Source organism: Amblyraja radiata, chromosome 20 (assembly GCF_010909765.2).
Source record: "Amblyraja radiata isolate CabotCenter1 chromosome 20, sAmbRad1.1.pri, whole genome shotgun sequence".
NCBI classification, from domain to species: domain Eukaryota; kingdom Metazoa; phylum Chordata; class Chondrichthyes; order Rajiformes; family Rajidae; genus Amblyraja; species Amblyraja radiata.
The window spans coordinates 38,086,726-38,103,603 of NC_045975.1; the positions used below are offsets into that span (position 1 = coordinate 38,086,726).

At 47.4% G+C, this 16,878-nt stretch overlaps 1 protein-coding gene across 2 annotated transcripts in view; it reads left to right on the plus strand.

The window, feature by feature from the left end:
* Positions 1-204: 204 nt before the first annotated feature.
* Positions 205-16,878, plus strand: part of spi1 (Spi-1 proto-oncogene) — a 29,259-nt gene continuing 12,585 nt past the window's right edge. Inside the window, exons 1-3 of one of the 2 annotated variants that reach the window (XM_033038448.1) lie at positions 205-336; positions 3,063-3,153; positions 14,673-14,917. In XM_033038448.1, the coding sequence (XP_032894339.1) occupies positions 3,075-3,153; positions 14,673-14,917 (324 nt within the window). In that variant the 5' untranslated portion in view covers positions 205-336; positions 3,063-3,074. Of the gene's footprint in view, positions 337-2,739; positions 2,973-3,062; positions 3,154-14,672; positions 14,918-16,878 lie in introns of those variants that run through there. The other variant, XM_033038447.1, reaches the window with a different exon arrangement.

Consider the following 16,878-nt stretch of genomic DNA (forward strand, 5'->3'; position numbering starts at 1 on the left):
TAACATCAACCATTAGCTCTGTTTCTTTCTCCATACACAGATAGAGCTGCAGGGCATTTTCATCCTTGTTAATGTTGGTTCTGGGGATGGGGTGGGCTGGGGGATTGGCGGGAAGCTGGAATGGGATGGGTTTCAGGATCAGGTGTGGGAGGATGTGCTAGCCACCTTCAGTTGCAGGTGACAAGGAAGGACAGCAGTGGGCTGTGGGCTGCAGAGCAGTGGCCCTATGATGAATAAGGCCATGGGCAGGGCAGGATCTCGATCTGATGGTTTCAGCGAGATGCCAAAGGGCAGGAGTCATGCGATGAGCAACTGCCTCAGTTCCCGTTTCACCCAGTAAGTTGCAGCAGGTTGTGCCATATCTTGGGACAGTGGGTATGGTATGGAACTGCTGAACTAAAATCCACAACAATGCTCGGAGTCCTCACACCAGTCTGGGAAACCACTAAATGCTAGAGTGTATGGAGTGTATTAAGAGTGAGCTGTGCAGTCTCCACAACCTTACTCAAAGCAAAACTTTCAGTTCCCATGTGTGGGATTGGGGAGCGTGTTTTTCACTGGATGAAACTCACCAGCAAAAACTCTCAAGGGCATTCAGCCAGTTTCTTTTTAGGACAAAGGGCTTCTCCTATTCCACTGTTCCTTCAACTTCCTCACCAAAGTCATGTCAAACTGGCGACCATGTTCCAATTTAGACTTCAAGCCCTGCGGAGCTTGCTGGGGGTGTGATGTGAGAGGCTCCATCTCGCTAACTGGACCAGCACAAAGTATCATGAAAACCTGCAGTGAGACTGCAATAGGGTGACTACTATAATACTGGAGCAATAGCACAGAGAGAGTCAGAGTCATATGGCGTGGAAACAGGCCGTCCCGCCCACTTTCCCACGCCGACCAACATGCCCCATCTACACTTATCCCAACTGCCCGTCCTTGGCCCAAATCCCTCTATTCCAGCAGCTGATGGGCAGTTATGGGAAGAGATGTAACACCAGACTAACTGCGATAAAGGAAAGGTTGTATAAAAGGTTGTGTCCATGGGAGGAATAAAAGGAAGATTGCGTTCATCGGATACAGGATTTTAAACTACAGGATTATTAACCAACAAGTACATTGCATCATAATTCTGTTAGCAGGACCATGATTGTTAAAATGTCGAAACCAATTCTAACGGTGCATTAACAGATAGACAATAATACAACAGTAATGTTAAAAGCAGGTAAATGCAGGAGCGTTACAGGTTGAGTACAACAGCAAGAGACTGTGACAAGGCAATGGACAGGTAACTGGCGACTTGTAACAAGCGAATGGGAATCATTTAATCATGATTTCAGCAAGTAAATTGTAGCAGCTCTCATGTCGGGATAATTTTAGTATCAGGAGCACAGTACAGAGATGGTAATAATAACAAAAGTGCAACATAATCAGACGCTGAATGAGTGGGGAAGTGCGACTTTGCTAAACCGCAGCAATTGGTAACCGGAGGGACTTAAATGGGAGGATTAGTGACAACGGTCGTCCGGACTGGTGATGAATAGTTTCGTATGAACAAAGTTACAGTGCGTAGCCTGACGTCCACTGGAAGGCTAGTCAGAGAAATATAACAAGCAGGAACACGGTCACGGGAGGTTATCCAGTATTGGGTTGATGACAATGTGTGGAGAATGATTTCAATAAGGGCCATATTACATTATAGAACACGCTTGGTACAAAAGCCCGCTCCAGCAACGAGGGAATTGTGCAAGTGGAAGGAGTGTTGTGAAAGAAAGTGGCATTGAGACTAGTTTCTGCAGGCAACGTGGTGTGTGTATTTTTGTGATATGGTCAGCATTCGGGGGAGTGTAGTAACGGGGAGAATGACAAGGAGTAACATGGCAGAGAGGGTAATAACGGGTGTAGAGTAACGATGGACAATTACTACACAACAAAGGAAAAGTGTGTGGAACTTTGGTCAGAGAGGAGGCTGTGAGAAGGAGTTGTGGATGATTGGACGTTTGCAGCAACAGTTCCAGGAACACAATGACCAGTTTGTTAAATGAAGCAGTGTAAAGATAAGCCAGTGTAAGGAGCAGTTTTGGTCAGTGTTCCGCTCCAACCACTGGACGAGAGCGATCACTCCGGCGGCATCATTGCCTCGTCAGACCCAATGGAACCATCACATGTCTCCGTCTTCACAGACGCTGCTCGCCCCGCTGAGCATTTCCAACACTTTCTGTTTCAAAACAAAAAAAACCTTCTCTCCCAGAGTGCCACCAAACAATTCTCTCTACATCCACATTTCACAAAGTGTCCTCTTTGCACACATTAGCAGCGCGGTTCCCACAAGCTAAAAGGGAAGGGGTGCATTGCGCTGAATAGTCAGGTACACAGTGAGGACGCGAATAGTGCCACAGAAGCGCAGCATCTTGCCTCGGCCAAAGCTTCTTGACCGTCACCCAACACACTCTTGATGGCACTGGGGGGGGGGGGGGGGGGGGGGGTGGGGGGACAGTGGGAACACCAAACTGTTCCAGCCAGCTCTCCCGGTGCGGACACCCAAGGGACCCCTTGTCCATATGAAGAGGGCTTATGGAGAGGAGGTCACTGTCTCTGGTGACCCTTCCCCCCCCCGCGTTGCCCGCAGCAGGTCCCAGGGTGGACCTCCTCAAGGGCTGGGCTGGGCTGGGCCGGCAGTCACTGCCTCTGAGCCCAGGGGTGGAGTCTGTGGCAGAAGGCCGACCGGGAGGTTCCTGTTTATCTGCCGTCGATGCTGACCCCAGTGTCAGACGCTGATCATCCGTCTCGCCGGCCTGGGCTATCTGTCTCCCAGCCCAACGCGCTGGAATAGGCGTGCGCTCAACCCGACAACGTCCAGGTGTTGGAGGAAGTTGGGTGATGTTAGTGGCGGCCTGAAGGACGTCCCGCTCCGGCCCACATCGCTGCCCCGTCCTGTGACCAGAGGGGGGAGAGCTATGGAGGGCTACCTCATTGCTCCGGTAAGCATCCCCTTGACTTGTCCTGCACGGGTTGGTCCTGGCAAGGTGCTGGTGAGAGGTGACAAGTGAGCCTGTCTCTTTCAATTGCAGTATCCCGAGGAAATGGTCACCTATGACAGCGATGTGTATAGGCAGCCGGAATACTACACCTACCTGAGTAGCGATGGGGAGAGCCATGGTGGTGAGTTGCTGCTTCACTCAGTGCGTGGTCACCTCGCATACCCAGGGGCGTGGGGGGGGGGGGGGGGGGGGGGGGGGGGGTCTGGCGAGGCGATTTCCTGCATGGACACTGACCCCGGGCACGTTTTATTTCTGGAGTATTGTGTACAGTTTTGGTCTCCTAATCTGAGGAAAGACATTCTTGCCATAGAGGGAGTACAGGGAAGGTTCACCAGACTGTTTCCTGGGATGTCAGGACTTTCATATGAAGAAAGACTGGATAGACTCGGCTAGTCCTCGCTAGAATTTAGAAGATTGAGGGGGGATCTTATAGAAACTTACAAAATTCTTAAGGGGTTGGACAGCCTAGATGCAGGAAGATTATTCCCGATGTTAGGGAAGTCCATAACAAGGGGGTCACAGTTTGAGGATAAGGGGGAAGTCTTTTAGGACCGAGATGAGAAAAACATTTTTCACACCGAGAGTGGTGAATCTCTGGAATTCTCTGCCACAGAAGGTAGTTGAGGCCAGTTCATTGGCTATATTTAAGAGGGAGTTAGATGCGGCCCTTGTGGCTAAAGGGATCAGGGGGTATGGAGAGAAGGCAGGTACAGGATACTGAGTTGGATGATCAGCCATGATCATATTGAATGGCGGTGCAGGCTCGAAGGGCCGAATGGCCTACTCCTGTACCTATTTTCTATGTATCTATGTAAATAAGATGTCAGTAGGAACTGGGACCTCAGAATGGTTATTGGGTGAGGGCGAGGAGAATTAACCACGGCGGGAAGAAATGCTATTTAAGTTATAAAAGAAAAGGATGTTTCTGATGTTGAAAGAGAGCACACTTTAATCAGTGAACCCAGGAGTGTGGGACAGGGCGAGGAGTCGGGGGGGGGGGGGGGGGGGGGAGGGGGACTCTTCCACAATCGTCTAGACTTTACAAACCATACCCATGACTTGTCGAGGTTGGCAGTTTCTGTCTGCCATGAGTTGGTGACTAATAATTACCCCGCAATGTAACCACGCTTCTGTGGGCCTGAGTCTGAGGCTGCACAGTCTGAAGAAGGGTCTAGACCCGAAACGTCACCCATCCCTTCTCTCCATAGATGCTGCCTGTCCCGCCGAGTCTTGTCATATGTGGGATCCTATTGCGCACAAACTAAACGCCGCCTTACCCATATAACATGAGGGGTTGGGTTGTCTTGATGTTGCGGCAGATACTACAGGAATATAATCCATCCTCAATAAAATAGATGTGGGGGGGGAGACCATTGGCCCTTCATACCTGTCCCACATTCAGTAACATCAGGGCTGGTCGTTCACCCCGTTTCCTGCACCAACCTCACATTCCTCTGATTCCCTAATATCTAAAGGTCAACAGAGATACCGGTCTGAAGTATTTGGTGGAAAGTTTAGAGGGGAGATGATGGAACATTTCTACACCTACAAGGTGGTGGGGGTCTGAATGTAGATGGAGAGGCGTTAGCTGCAGGGCTGTAGATGGACCCAGCGCTGGAGGGGAGATCAGACCGGAGCTCCCACTGACCCACCCAGACGCAGCAAGTCAAACGGCCTCATTATGTGTAATAGCTTTCCCGTGATTATCGAACTCCTGGTCAAAAATACAAACTAGTCCGAGTTACTGGGATGTAGAGACGTGACAAATATCTCCACATCACATACGGGAAGCCATCTCGAACCTACAAGTCCACGCAGGCTCACACAGCAAACACATTCCCGGGACTGTTCCCAGAATCACCGACACACCGGGGTCAACTCACTGAATGTGTCACTAACTCATGACTCCACAACACAGAAGCGAACGAAAGTGCAAGTGAAGGCTGGGTAAGACAGGCAGGGGCAGAGAAACAGGAAGCAAGCATTGTAAAAAAGGGCAATGTGACAGGGCAACGGAGCAGGAACGGACATGGCCACAAGATGGAAGAGGACAGAATTAACACGGGACATTACAATACGAGCAATACAACAGAGCAGGTAAAGAATTCCAGACAGGTAAGGCCAATACAAGACTGGATTACGGGATAGAACAGAAAAGAAGCATCACATGGGGCAGCAATGTTAAAAATACAGGCCAGGATCTTCTTCTTCTTGCGCATGGCGTGCACAGCCTAACGTTGTGGGTCAACTTGTTCTATTTCATCGTTTGTTTGTGCATGTCGGGTTAATTCCATTCGTCCAAACAGGATGGGCCACGTGAAGGTTGCAATCACCCATCCCAGGCCAGGATAGAGGAAGAACAATAGCCTGGCATAGAAGTCAAGACAAAAATATAGGGCAGAAAAATATTATTGGGCAGTGTAACAAATATAGGGTTGCAACCAGATTGGCAAGTGAACATACAGGGCAGGTTGGTGGTAGGGAGAGTGACCTTAGAGGGGAGGGCTACATTGAAGGGGAATTAATATTATAGAGTCATACTTAGTCATGGAGCTATGTAGCATAGAGATAGACCTTTCAGACCAACTCCCGCAAATCAACCTAGTTGCCGAACAGAGCTAGTCCAACTTGCCAGTGCCTGGCCCATTGTATCCATGTATATATATATAACATATAACAATTACAGCACGGAAACAGGCCATCTCGACCCTTCTATTCCGTGCCGAACACGTACTTTCTTATCCATGTACCTGTCTGTATCTTTTAAACATTGCTACCTGTGTAATTGTTATTATACGTACCTCTAGCCACTTCCTCTGCCAGCTCGTTTCATATATGCACCACCATCTGTGTAAAAAAGTTGCCCCTCAGGTTGCATTGAACATTCTCCCCTCTCACCTTAAGCCGATGCCCTCTAATTATAAACAGTTCTACCCTGGGGAAAAGACTGTGGCTCTTCACATTATCTATGCCGCATCATTTTATAGATCTCTATAAGGTCTCACCTCCGTTTCTTTCGCTACACGGAAAAAGGACCCAGCCCATCTGACCTGTTACACTCAAATCCCCCAGATCTGGTAATGTTCTTGTATATCTTTTCCTGCACCCTTTCCTGTGTAATAACATCCTCCCTGTTGCAGGATGAACACAAATGCACACAATCCTCCACATGTAGTCTCACCATAATCTTGTATAGTTTGAACATAATGTCCCAACTCCTGTACTCATAACCTTGACCGATGAAGGCAAGTGTGCCAAATGTCTTCATCGCCACCCTGTCTTCTTGTGTTGTTACCTTCATGGAACTATGTACCTAACCCCTTATATCTCTCTGTTGCACAATGCTCTCCAGGGTCCTACCATTCACTGTGTAAGTCCTGCCATGATTTTCATGACCAAAATGCAACGCCTCGCATTTATCTGAATCAAACTCCATTTATCATTCCTTGGCCCATTGGCCCAGTTGATCGGGATCCCGTTATAATCTTAGATCATATTCCTCATTGTTCACTATATCACCAATTGCAGTTTCATCAAAACCTACCAACAATGCCACCTATATTGGCATCCAACTCATTAATATAAATAACCAACACCAGTGGACCTAGGACCAATCCCTGTGGAACACCAGTTGTTACAGGCATCCAGTCTGAAAATCAGTCCTCTACCATCATGCTTTGTCTCCTACCTTCAAGCCAATATTGTATACACTTAGCTATCTCGCCCTGGATTCCATATGATCTAACCTTCTAGACCAGCCTGCTACGGTATATTGTGAAAGGCCTTGCTAAAGTCCATGTAGGCAACATTTACTGCCCAGTCCTCATCAAGGCCTCTTCAGAAAACAACCAAATTGGTGAAACACAATTTCCCAGGCACAAAGCTCTGTCTATATCTAATCAGTCCTTCCCTTTCCAAATTCATGTAGATCCTGTCTCTCAGAATTCCCTCCAATAACAACCACCACTGATGTTAGGCTTACCAGTCTGTCATTCCGAGGCTTGTCCTTGCAGCCTTCCTTAAATAGTGGTGAACATTGGCTATTGAAGATACAAATATCTCTGCCAGGAACCTTATCATTTCTTTGTGAGCTTCCCACAACATCTGAGGATACACCGATCAGGTCCTGGGGATTTATCTACTTATTTTAAACCTCCATCATCTCCTCCTCTGTAATGTCCATTCTTTACAAAACATCACAATTAACCTCCCCGAGTTCCATAGCATGGATGTTATTTTCAGTGGTAAAAGTGGATGAGAAATATTCATTTCACTTCTTGCCTGTGCTTCCACACATCAATATCCATGTTGAACCTTTTCAAATCAGACAAACATCCTCCACCACTTCCCTCTGCCTCCTCTCACATAGACAGTTTTTGAAACAATCAGCCAGCTTGCATTGGATCTCATGTGCCTTCTGTACCACCCTACCATGCAGGATAGTGTTAGATGCCTTACCCACATCCATGCCCTCATCAATCATCTTGCTTACCTCCGCAAAAACCTCAATCAAATTAACAGGTTTCATTTCTCTGATCAGCCCTTGCTTTTCCAAATGTACATATCCCTAGAATTTACCCCAACAATTTCCGCCACTAATGTAAGACTTGTCCTTGCTGCCTGCTGCCCTTCTTAAATAAAGGAACGAAGATGGAGAAATCAGTGAGGGCCCCAACTATCTTCCCCTTGCTTCTTACAGTGTCCTGGGAGAGACCTCATCTGGGCCCATATCCATTCTGTGACATCCAGCAACTCCCTCTGCTTATCATTAAGGAGAGGGCAACAGTATGGGGTGGGGAGGGGGCGGGAGTGCTACATTACAGGATGCTAAGGGTATATGCTAGCAAAAAACATTCGGCCATAATAGGACCGGCCAATATGGGAGTAGAACGATATAAGTGGGACATCAGTGTCAGGCAGAAAAACAGTATAGGTCAGAACAGCAGTGTAAGGTTGGGCAGGGCTGGAAATGGTGTAAGGTTGGATGACAGTGTAAGCAACAATGTCAGGTAGGACAAAGTCTAGGGCAGGACAAAATCCAGGCTACCTTTTTGCCCATCAACACAGATAGATAGATAGATAGATAGATAGATAGATAGATAGATAGATAGATAGATAGATAGATAGATAGATAGATAGATAGATAGATAGATAGATAGATAGATAGATAGATAGATAGATAGATAGATAGATAGATAGATAGATAGATAGATAGATAGATAGATAGATAGATAGATAGATAGATAGATAGATAGATAGATAGATAGATAGATAGATAGATAGATAGATAGATAGATAGATAGATAGATAGCCTTTATTGTCATTCAGACCGAAGTCTGAACGAAATTTCAGCAGTCATACATACAATACAATAAAAACAACAATAAACACATATTAACATCCACCACAGTGAGTCCACCCAGCATCTCCTCACTGTGATGGAGGCAAAAGTCTTAGGTCTGCAGTCTCTTTCCTCCTCTTCTCCCTCTGCGCTGAGGCGATACCCCCCGGGCGATGTTACAAATCAGTCCCGCGGCTCAAACACCCGGGGTGGTCGAAGCTGCCGCCCACCAGTCCTGCAGACGGTGGGCGGCATTAGCTTGCATTCAGTCAGCACCCTTCACTGCCTTGCTTATGTTGTGTCTGTCTGTTGTGTTGCGGCTGTCCAAATAACTGAAGCCTTACACCCTGATAAAGATCCAAAGACTTTATTGACGACATAGCCCAGGTAACTCCATGCTAGCACGTTTTTCTAATAATGCCGGAACCAGGCAGGGAGGGTTACTGTAAAGCTAGTGGGCGTAACTACAAAAGCATGATTCAAAACATGAGTGACACTGACCTACACCGTCTAAATACTTTTTCAACCTAGTCACTGTTTCCAATGCATGCAAGTTCCAGATATCATTCACTTTCATTATAAAAAGCTTACCCTTCAGATTCCTCTTAAAATTCATTGCTTTCACTTTAAACCTATTTCCTCTTTAAACCTATTTAATCGTGACTTTTTTGCATATCTTTCATTCATTGTTTTTTATCTCTCTACATCATCATCTATATCTCTTGTTTCCCTTATCCCTAATTAGTCTGAAGAAGGGTCTCGACCTGAAGTGTTACCCATTCCTTCTCTCCAGATATGCTGCCTGTCCCACTGAATTACTCCAGCATTTTGTGTCTATCTTCGGTTAAAACCAGCGTCTGCAGTTCCTTCCTACACATATGATTTAATGTGTTTGGCTCAGTCTATGTACCTATAGTCTGCTGCAAGCATGATTTTCCTCACAGCACTTGTGCCCATGACACTAAACTTGTCTTCACTTGACTTGTCTAGATTTGAGAAAGAGAGAGAAAGCAAGAAGGGGGAAGCATTTTTAGAAGGGACACATAAAGAAGACATAAGGGCAGGAACTAACAGGAGCACAGGAACACAGGACAAGAGCACACCTTCGGCAGGGCAGGTAGGACAAGGGACCACCAAACCTGACAGGACAGCGAGTTATTTAGGAAAAGATGGCAAAGCTGGGGTTTGGAAGGACATTGGACAAAAATGCAGGACAAAATGGCACAAGAATGTAAGACAAGGACATGAGATTGGAATTCCATATCAAACCAAATGTTATAAAAAAATACAGGAAGAGGCAACAATAGGGGGTAGGTCAAGAATTCTCCACCCAACATGACCTTTGGGAAGGTCTTCAATACAAGATACAAACAGGATCGAATACAAGCACACAACTTTCAAAACCCAATGTAGGCCAAATTGAAAGGCAAACGTCGCAAGTCAGGATAAAATACAGGACAGCACGAGATAGCAACACAAGCAGGAGCAACAATGTGCTGGATATGGAACAGCACTTCAATTTAGCACAAGGAAAGGCCAAAGGGGTTTACATGGAGGAAGGAACTGCAGATGCTGGTTGACACCGAAGGTAGACACAAAATGCTGGAGTAACTCGGCATCACTGGAGAAAAGGAAATAGTGATGTTTCAGGTCAGGCAGAGGTTTATTCTCAATCATCGGCAAAGTGGATAATCGATGATGCTATCAAGCTTCACCTGTTCACAGAAGCTCAAAGTCATTCATTATAACCTCACTATGGCCCATTATGGCCTTAGCCCAAACATGGATATTAGAACTGAAGCCCAGAGATGAAGTGAGAAGTACTGCTCTTGACATAAAGGCTGCATTTGATCAAGTATGGCCTCAAGAAGCCCTGGTTCAACTGGAGTCTATGGGAATTGGTGAGGGATGAGGGGGGAATCCTCCATTGGTTGGAATCACACCTGGCATAAAGGAAGATAGTTATGGCGGTCGCAGGTCAATCATTCCTGCCCCAGGACATCTCTGTAGGAGTTCCTCAGGATAGTGTGCTGGGGTAACCATCTTCAGTTGCATCAACAATGGCCTTCCTCCAGTCACGACAGAAGCTGGGTTGTTCGCTGATGATTGCACAATGTTCTGTGCTACTCATGACTCCTCAGATAATGAAGCAGTCCACATCCAAACACTACAAGACCTGGACAATATTCACGTCTGGGTGGATCGGCAACAAGTGACATTCATGTTATACAGCGCGGAAATAGGTCCTTCAGCCCACCGAGTCCACACCGACCAGCGATCCCTGCACACTAACACTATCCTACACACGCAAGACAATTTACATTTATACCAAACCAATGAACCTACAAACCTGTATGTCTTTGTGGTGTGGGAGGAAACCGAAGATCTCAGAGAAAACCCACACAGTTCACGGCGAGAATGTACAAACACCATACAGACAAGCACCCATAGTCAGGATCTGGCGCTGTAAGGCAGTAGCTCTACCGCTATGCCACCATGCTCCCCCCAACAATATCCAACAAGAGAAAATCCAGCTATCACCCTCTGACATTCAATAATAATAATAATAATACATTTTATTTGTATAGCGCTTTTCAAGGACTCAAACGCTTTACATGGTGAGTCAAGAACAAAACAAAATAGAGCAGTAAGAGAGATGCAAAGGGGAGGGGGACATGGGACTAAGGGTATGCAGAGGTGAAGAGATGGGTCTTGAGGCGGGACTTAAAGATGGTGAGGGACTCAGAAGTTCGGATCAATTGTGGGAGGGAGTTCCAGAGCCTGGGAGCTGCCCTGGAGAAGGCTCTGTCTCCAAAAGTGCAGAGGTTGGATTTCAGAATGGAGAGGAGACCGGCTGAAATGGATCTGAGGGACCATGAGGGTTGGTAGGGGGAGAGGAGGTCAGTGAGATAAGGGGGGGCCAAGTGGTTGACGGCTTTGTAGGTGAGGACCAGGATTTTGTAGATGATCCGGTGGGAAATGGGAAGCCAGTGAAGTTCTTTGAGGACTGGGGTGATGTGGTGCCAGGATTTGGTGTGGGTAATGAGTCGGGCGGCTGCATTCTGGACCAGTTGGAGTCGGTTGATGCTGCTGGAATTAATGCCAAAGAGAAGAGAGTTACAGTAGTCCAGTCGGGAGGAGATGAAGGCATGGATGAGTCTTTCAGCAGCGGGGGGTGTGAGAGAGATGACACTACCATCACTGAATTCCCCTCTGTCAATATCCTGGCCTCATCATTGACCAGAAACTGAATAGGAGTAGCCATATACACAATGTGGCTACAACAGCAGGTGAGATGCTAGGAATCTAGTGAGTAATTCCCTAGAAAAATACTCAGGGGGGGTCAGACAGCATCTCTGGAGAAAAGGAATAGGTGACGTTTTGAGTTGAGACCCTTCTTCAGACTGAGCGTCAGGGGAAAAATTCAGGTGAGTAAATCCCTTCTAAACGCCCCAAAGCCTGTCCACCATGCACAAGGCGATGGAATACCCCTCCTTGTGATGGAATACTCTCCACAGATGTTGCCTGACCCACTAGTTTCTCCAGTTTGTTTTATGCCCATAACGTAGCTGCCGTCCTCACCAGTAGAAGTTGTGATCACTGTAATACACAGCATTGTAAGGAATGATGATAAAGCACACACACCCAAATCCTATACTTCCAGCGGCGGAAGTCCGCAGGAAATGGAGGACAGAGATGTGTGGTGCACCCATCACTGTTCCCACTGGAAACCAGCACCACTGCGTTGCTAATGTTTTCAACGATGATGAATGAATGCAGCAGCTCACCAAGACTCCTTAAGCCCCTGTCCCACTTAGGAAACCTGAACGGAAACCTGGTGACTTTGCGCCCCACCCAAGGTTTCAGTGCGGTTCCCGGAGGTTGCAGGTGGTTGCCGGAGGTTGCAGGTAGTGGAAGCAGGTAGGGAGACTGACAAAAACCTCCAGGAACCTCCAGGGACCGCAGGGAAACCTTGGGTGGGGGGGGGCGCAAAGTCTCCGGAGGTTTCCGTTCAGGTTTCCTAAGTGGGACAGGGGCATTAGACACCACCTTCCAAACCCATAACCTCTCCCAGCTAGAAGGACAGGAGCAGCAAAATCCTCAGGATATCACCACCTGGAATTTGTACCTGTACTGCTAGATCCTTCATTCTACTATATCCCCCAAGGCTCTACCATTCACTGTGAAAGCCCTACCCTGATTCAACTTCTCAAAATGCAACACCTTACACTTTCGGAATTAAACTCATTTGCCATTAGACAAATTACTGATCCAGCTGATCTAGATCCTGCTATATTTCTCGATAACTTCTTCACTGTCTAATATACCAACTATTTTAGTAGCATCTGCAAACTTACCAATCAGGGCTTGCACATTCTCATCCAAATCATTGATATAGATGACAAACAACAATAGGCCTGGCACCAATCCCTGAGACACACCACGAGACATAGGCCTCTAGTTTGAAACACTGCTTCCTGTTAGCTAGCTCTACTTAGATCCTGTGTGATCTAACCTTCCAGAGCAATCTACCTTGCAGAACATTCTCAAATGTATGAGGTTCTGTGGGGTGAGGAGGTCGATACTGTGAAGACTTTTCCATGGGTTGGAGAATCCAGAAGGAAGGGGCATTTCTCAAGATAAAAGGTTACTCATTTCAGACTGGGATGAGGAGGATTTTTTATTGTTCGAGTTGAAATGTCTGGAAGGCAGTTATGATGCTGTCACTAAGCAAATCGAGGATGGGGTGGATAGACAATTGACAATAGACAATAGGTGCAGGAGCAGGCCATTCAGCCCTTCGAACCAGCACCGCCATTCAATGTGATCATGGCTGATCATCACCAATCAGTACCACGTTACTGCCGCCTCCCCATATCCCCTGCTTCCGCTATTTTTAAGAGCCCTATCTAGCTCTCTCTTGAAAGCATCCAGAGAACCTGCCTCCACCACCCTCTGAGGCAGAGAATTCCACAGACTCACCACTCTGAGAAAAAGTGTTTCCTCGTCTCCGTTCTAAATGGCTTACTCCTTATTCTTAAACTGTGGCCCCTGGTTCTGGATTCCCCCAACATCGGGAACATGTTTCCTGCCTCTATTGTGTCCAAGCCTGTTTCCTGCCTCTAGTGTGTCCAAGCCTGTTTCCTGCCTCTAGTGTGTCCAAACCACACACTAGGGGGAACAAAGGTCAAATACATCAGTTGGAAACACCTAGTTGATGCCAGATATCAGATTGGCCATGATCTTATTTAAAGGTGGGCAGGTTCAAAGGTCTGAATGGTCAAATATGCTTCTATTTATTCCATCCTTGTATAATGCAGAACATGAAACCAGCAAAGAACAAAATGAAGAGCAAACCAGATAAGATAATGACAGAGCACCTAAACAGGGGCAGAGAGAACATAGTGGTGACTTGACTGGTAGCCAGAGATATGTTCAGCACTCACTGTGGAATTTAAATTGCTAATTAAATAAATCAGTCAATAAGACAGTTGCATCTTATTCCTCTTAAGATGTAGCAGTAGTCGTTAATTTGATCTTATTTCTCTCTCTTTCTCTCTCTCTCTGCATTGTATCGATCTCTCCTAATCTCTCTCGATTTTCCTGCATTGATCCCTCCACTCCCTTCCACTTTCTCTCTCTCTTCCGCGACTCTCTCTCTCACTCCCCACCAACATTCTCTCCCAGCTCTCACTCTCTCTTCATCTCACACCCCAGCATGGCCATTCTGTCTAATCCTTGAGTCCTTTTCGGTTCCCACATTGCAAAAGTGACCACACTGAGTTATTTCTTTGACGGGGTGTTTTGGGACTTCCTGTTGCGATGAAAGATAACATGTATGCTTGAGGGTTTCTTTACTTTTGCCTCTCCCTTTCCCTTCCCACCTAGTTTCACCCCTTCTTTGTCCCTCTTCCTCTATTTCCCTCTTTGTTTACAGCATTCATTTTGACACACTCTGCTTTTCCTCCTCTCTCTATCGTTCTTCATCACCCTCTCTCCGCCATTCTCAGTTTTCAAGCCTCCCCCCCTGACACTCCCACTATCTCATTCTTTCTCTCCCTTGATCTTTTTACCACTTTCACACCTTATTGTCCCATCTCCTGCAGTTGCCCACCTCTCTCAATATGTACTGTAGGTAAACACAACATGCTGGAGTAACTCAGGCAGCATCTCTGGAGAGGAATAGGTGACGTTTCGGGGTCGAGACCTTCCTCAGACTGAATCCTCAGAGATGCTCGGATCTCGTCCTCTCTCAATATTGTAATCAGTGTTATTTCTCTGCCTCTCTCCTCTTCCAGTAGCGGACCATTTCTGGGATGACTCTGGCAACCACTTCTACAGGGACCTGGAGCCCTTCTCGGACAGTCACTTGACAGAGCTGCAGAGTGTGCAACCCCCACAGCTGCAACAGTTGTACCGCCACATGGAGATCCAACAACTGCACAACCTGGAGTCGCTGCCCATCGCAGGCAACCGCATTAGCGCGGCTGCTCATTACACCAAAACACAGCCGTCAGCAACCACCAGCTTCACCGCACCCCAGGTAGGACGAGGGCTGTTCTGGCGTAGTCAGTATCGAGAATAAGCTGCCCCTCTCTCAGTGCTGTGACTGAATGCCCCTACCCGTGGTACTGAGTGTATCCCTCAAGTAAAGGGCCTGTCCCACGAGCATGCGACTGCATGCGGCAAGCACGACCAAACCGGAAGTGGGGGCCGCGCGGAGGTCGAGTGATCCCGTACGAGTTGACGTGAAGTTTGAGCGAAGTCCGCGGGAAGTTCGCGTACGCGTCAAGATGCTGCGTACGGCGTTGAGACGTTGCGCACGCCCGTCGAGGCGGTGCGTACGGCCTCAATGCGGCCGCGGGCCGGCAGGCCGTTGCCGCGCGGAAATTTTGGACAGTGTCAGTTTTTCGGAGCCCCGCGCAATGTCGGGACCAGCTCCGCACAACTCCATACGGCTCCGGCGATCGAAGTGGGACCGGCCCCGCGAGGCCGTATGGCTCAAGCGACCACGTTAGGTCGCGCTTGCCGCATGCAGTCGCATGCTCATGGGACAGGTCCTTTAAGCCATGTTTTGTCATGTTTGAAGCGTAGCAGGAATAGTTCCAGCTGCTGGAGTCTCTCAGTGGTGTGTGTTGTGAGAGGCAGGAGTGGTGGGATTGAGAGGGCAGGCGTTTCCTTCAGCAACCGTCGGTTGCCCAAGGTCAGGAAGTGTTGCAGCCCAGACTCAGCTCAGGACATTGCAGAGCCCAGGAAGTGCTCACCAACGGTAAAAATATTTCCTCGGCTCGAATGTTTGGAACATGTCTGTGAAATACCAACATTGTGACACAACTCAGGCCAAATCGTCCTTCACCATCCCCGGAAACAAGCTGTTTAATCACATCTCACGTCTCCTTAGCTATTCAATAGTTTTTTTTTTAAATCACATCACACCTATCATTTCAGTTTGCTGTTCATCAGGACAAGGCTCCATTTCCAAAGCTTTCCATTTTTGCTTCACTACGCCAGACTGCATCTTTAGTGATTCTGCCCCTGACGTCACTCTCAGTCAAAGAGGACTGCAGCACGGAAACCAGTCCTTCGGCCCACTGTCCACACTGATCATCAAGCCCCCATTTACACCAATCCCACACTGATCCTATTTCATTATTTCCCATCAAATCTGCTTCCCCCCACCCCACAGATTTACACAACCATTACCTGTAGGTGCATTTTCCAATTATCCCACCAACCCTACATCTCTGGGATGTGTGAGGAAACCGGGACACCCGGAAGAATCCCACACAGTCACATGGAGAAGGTGCAAATGCCACACACACAGACAGGACAGGAGGTCAGCACTGGAGCTGGGAGGTCAGAGCCCCACTAGATGTGCCACTGAGCCACTCTTTTAACAAAAGGAGCCCAGTGAGCTGAATTGTTTTATACAGTTTCACTAATTTGGCGTGTTTTCAAAAATCTGCATCACAAAATAAATGTAACTTTTTTCCAGCTTCATTGGTCCTGCCCAACCTGCCGCACAAATCCCTAGATCCACCCCCAAAACAGAGTTTCCTCTTGTCGCCCACTTTGTTAATGTATTGCCTGAAGTAGAATTGGGTCAATTCTTAGCCAACTCCTTTGCCTTGTTCAGATCCTTTTTCCAGACTTTTTGGTCTTCTGGATAAATATCCATGTACCAAATGATGTAACCAGCTGCTAGACTGAACACAAGAAGTGAGTGAGCCCTGAAGTGATCCCCGTGAAACACGTTGTACACACTTCCACTCACTCTGACCAGTTGCCTGTAACACGCAGATTCCTCCTCGCTGCAGTTTCTGGTTGCCCATCTCATTCCACAGGCCTTATCTAGGAACTTTGTATCTGCCAATTTGTCAAAAGCCATTTGAAAGTCGGGACACTCTCCACCCAGTGCATTCCCTCGCCTCCTGCGTACACTGAAACATGGCCGTTCATGTCGCAACATCTTCCATTCATCCTTAATCGAACATCGCTCCTCCA